Source organism: Vollenhovia emeryi, unplaced genomic scaffold (genome assembly GCF_000949405.1).
Source record: "Vollenhovia emeryi isolate VEMERY1.0 unplaced genomic scaffold, V.emery_V1.0 DF939204.1, whole genome shotgun sequence".
Classification (NCBI taxonomy): domain Eukaryota; kingdom Metazoa; phylum Arthropoda; class Insecta; order Hymenoptera; family Formicidae; genus Vollenhovia; species Vollenhovia emeryi.
Window position 1 is genome coordinate 244910 of NW_011967162.1, and position 4550 is coordinate 249459.

The 4550-nt window shown below is 43.6% G+C and overlaps 1 protein-coding gene across 1 annotated transcript in view; it reads left to right on the top strand.

The window, feature by feature from the left end:
* LOC105561641 (neurotrimin) overlaps nt 1–4550 on the top strand; it is a 235193-nt gene that overhangs the window by 156408 nt on the left and 74235 nt on the right. Inside the window, exon 3 of the mRNA XM_012011804.1 lies at nt 1269–1476. Within this exon, the coding sequence (XP_011867194.1) occupies nt 1269–1476 (208 nt within the window). The remainder of the gene's footprint in view (nt 1–1268; nt 1477–4550) is intronic.

Here is a 4550-nt window from a genome sequence, read left to right on the forward strand (position 1 = left end):
TTATAGTGAAATTATGGTTATTTCAACTATATTTTTCTATCAGTGTAGGTGTAGAAAGGGCATTATCGAACCGTCGTTACGTTTCCAAAGTCTATAGGCTCGCTCGCTACAACTTGCCGTAACCCCGCGACTTGTATGCAATTTCCATAACGCGTAAACTCCCCCCCCCCCGTCTCTCTCTCTCTTTCTCATCGCGGTTTATTTTGTACCGTAGTTCGATACGTACTCGCCCGCCACCCGCTAAATTACTATAAATTACTTGATCGACCGTCAAGGCGCGAAACGGTATGCAACAAACCGGGGGCAATTATCTGCGAAACTTCGTTATACGGGACGCGGCGCGAATAACTCGCGAATAAAAGAGCATTAAACTGTTGGAATAATATAATAACGGAACGGCCGCCCGGATGATCCCGAGGCGTTTTATTTCACCGACGGAACGGGCCGCGCCGTGAAAAATTATAATTGATATGGACGGACCGGAAACCGAGGGGGAATAATCCGAAGGCGAATGTCGGTGGAAAGGTAGACGGCGGGAAAAGAATCGCCGGTCCGTTCAACTGGAATACAAAAGTCGGCTAGAGACTTATGAATTAAAGGATGTCGGTCCTGACCGCGCCGCGGAACGCTTCGTGGAGAAAAAAGGGGGGAGGGGAAGACAGCTCGTTTCCTTAACGAGAATGCACATCTCGAATACTTATTGTTAACGCGCGATTAATAGCTGCCTTTCATTATCGCGTTGAAATGCGTGTTTTAATTTAACCGCTGAATTCCACGCAGATTTTAAAGCATCGCTTTAAAATAACGTAGACGATGATTTTGCAGCCAATTCACGTGCCACGGCAGTGCGATAATTTTATTTAAACGCGACTTAACTATTATAATTAGCTGTTAATTGCGTCGCAATAACTGCGCTACGGATTAAAAATTGAAGAACAAAAATGGCCTTTGGGAATAGAAATTGTTGAAGCCGACCGTGGATTGAATAGATGATAAATTAAAGAGAAAATTAATCTATTTGCGACAGTAGATATAAGATAACTCGGTGATAATACAATAATAAATGCATACGGTCGTAATAATTATTTAGACCGCCATATATGTATAATCGGTCAACGATTATAAACTTACCATTGATTTATGATTCGCATATTAATAAAATTTTTAATATTGGACTAATCTATCTGCACAGTCCGCCATTAGCATGCAGCATGCATAATAATAACAACATTCGCACTGTTAACGTTTAGTTCGTTTGTTTCTTTTAGGTGGCATGGCTGCGTGTCGATACGCAAACTATTTTGACGATAGCGAGCCACGTGATCACGAAGAATCACAGAATCGCGGTTTCCCACAGCGACCACCGGACGTGGTTCCTTCACATACGGGAAGTGCGGGAGTCCGATCGGGGCTGGTACATGTGCCAGATAAACACGGATCCCATGAAGAGCCAGATCGGTTATCTCGAGGTGGTCGGTGAGTAAAGAAAACTGCGTCTCTTTTTCTCTGTCGACGGACTCGTCGCAATTATTCTTATTGTTTCTGTCGTTGTCGCCTCGCCGGGAGACACGACGGTTGCGTTTTGTCCTCCAGCGTGTCAGGCGAAAACCGCGATTTATCGTCCCCCTCCGTTTATACAGGGTGTCCCAGGAGGGAAGATCAATATTCTGGGAGGTGATAGCATCGGTCATTTTAAGTAAAAGTGTTCATATGAATGTACGTCCCATTCCCAACTGTTTCCGAGATTGAGCTACTTGAATGTACAATTGCAAAACTACTTTGCAAATACCGTTATTTTAGAAGATCGTATGACGGGACAAAATTACACGGAGTTTCTGCTAAATGCATTACCAGAACGACTAGAACGCTCCTTTGGCTACACGGCGTGTTATGTACAGCATGACGGAGCTCCTCCTCGTTATACCCGATTTGTGATGCAACACCTCGACGTCACGTCTTTCCCTAATCGGCGGATTTGTTGTGGCAGCGCCATTAATTGGCCGCCAAGATCTCTAGACCTAACCCCATTGAATTTTTCTTTATGGGGTTGAATGAAGCGTGAAGTGCACAGAAAAAGAGTGAACACACGAGACATTCAAGTAGCTCTATCTCGGAAACAGTGGAGAATGGGACATACGTTCGTATGAACATTTTTGCTTAAAATGACCGATACTATCACCTCTCAGAATATTCACCTTTCCTCCTGGGACACCCTGCACAAAATACTACTCTTTAAAATTTTTTTAGTGGAAGTTTCACTCGAATCATGGTGTCACTGAACACTTCACTCTAAGACAAAAAGTGAAGTCGCTAGCACTCGAAAATTCGTTCCAACTTAAGGTACGGTATTCCGCCGCAAGATGGCCGTCGAACTCGCAAGTAAGATCCATAGAACTTATACTCATGGAAGGGGAATAGCATATACTTTCTGTGAGCTGAAACTGAGTCCAGCATCTGTGTGACAAGGATAGATAGAAGTTGACTTTGGTCCGTTATGCGCATGCGTTAAATTGCACACAACGAAAATGCACAATATACGTACATAACCTACAAATACACTCTCGCTTTGGCCACTCATGCGCAGTACGAGGAGAAGTTAAAGAACGAAACAGAATGATAGAAAGATGGCTAGACAAACGAGACAGAAAATAGTTTCTTCTGTCTCACTACTTGGACTCACTTGTGCCGATCCTTTTCCCCTTTCATGAGTATAAGTTCTATGGTCACGGGCCGGGACGGTTCTTTCGTGACAATCAGCAGAATGTGCAAAACTCTGTCATATTAAGTAGATTTTCAGTACTGGCTGTGTATTAGAATAGTCTTTATATGCGATGATCATAGTGATTAAACAATAGCGAAGCTCTCGCCCATGAATTTTATATCGCTAACAATAATCGACTAAAGTTAAACATATATAGCACTCTTTCAAAAAGTAAAATTGCACTCCAGTCGGACCGGCAGTATTTTCATTATTTCTTCGAGTGAAATGGATTCCACTTAAAAAAATTCAGAGAGTATTATATCGTATTTATTTATTAGATGACTAATAAATGAGCGCGATATAATAGTATCTTATATAAATGGACTAACCGGCTAATGATATCGATGGAAACGAGGACGAGCGTTATTAAAATAATAGACTCGAAATAGAGTCGCCCCTCGAATATCAATTCCCGCTCGACCTCTACTCGGTTAGCGCCCCAAGAAGCCGACGTCGGGGCGTAGCGAACGCGCCGCGACACGCCGCTGAATCGCGGCGCGATATTACATGCGGAACGCGCGCCCGCGAATAACGCGTGAGTTTGCTGAAAAGCGCACTAGAATCAGAAATCCGCCCAAACCAATGGCGAACTTCTAGCCGACGCGAGTTAGTCTGCGGGCCCCTTGGCTGGTACAACTTACGAAGTGGCTCTTGCCGCAGTTCGAAGACCGCCGCGAGTACTACCCGAACTGCAAAGCTTTAGTCGTACGTCGCTGCTCGAATGCACTCGCAAGTAGATTATACAGAATGCTAATAGGAGACCCGCTTTCATCGGTCCCGTCGTTAAGACTTCGTTTCGGGTATCACCGGCCGACTTCACCGCTCTTCTTCCGCTCCCCCTGTATCATAATCTTCTCTCGCTCCCTCGCTTTGCCTTTTAACCGATGCCGCGCGCACTCCGCTCTTCCCTCCCTCCGTCCAATTTAAAGAAGTTTCTCAAGCCGTGGTTTCGTCCCCCCCCCCCTTCCCTGTTTCCCCGCATTGATAATGAAATCTGCCATTGCCGGAACGACCGTTCACTATTTAAGGTCTGAACACGCCCGGGTTTAATCCTTGCGCACATCGTGCCGTGGGTAAGTGGCAATTTCCATAGATAATGTTACTCGTAATTGTACGGAAATAGGATGATGCGTCGGAGATATGCGATTGCGATTGTGTGGGTGCGTGATCATGCGGGATGTTGTATCCGAGTTAGGGCTCGATTGTGCGCATTAAATAGCGCGGCCGGCGCTGTTGTAATATCGCATAATGTACAGCGACGCGTGTTTCTTGGGTGCGAAATGAATTGTCAAGTTGACCGAGGCGCAAATTTCTCGTGGGATATTCTCGAGATATCCGAATAAAGTCGCAACCAAGTCTTGCGTTTACTGTTTTTCCGATACGCGAATCTTACACGGAATTCTCCTTTAAAATTTATCCTGAAAATTATGTAATCGTGGGACAACGCGACATTTTAAGGAATTTTATGAGAGTTGGTTGAAATTTTACCATGTATTCTATTAGTGAAATGTATGGTAAAATCTCAAAAAACTCTTAAAATTCTTCAAAATACCACGTTGTCCCACATTAGTGCACGATTTCACAGTAGTGAAATGTATGGTAAAATTTCCAAAACTCTCATAAAGTTGTTGAAAAATGCTATGTTGTCCCACGCACTGATAGAAAGATATGTAGTATTTGAAACTATAATTGCATAGTAAAATAATTATAGTCAGGAATATCATTTTTATAGTAATTATCACTATAATATTAGTAATAGCAACCATATACAGGGTGTCTTTCCATATTC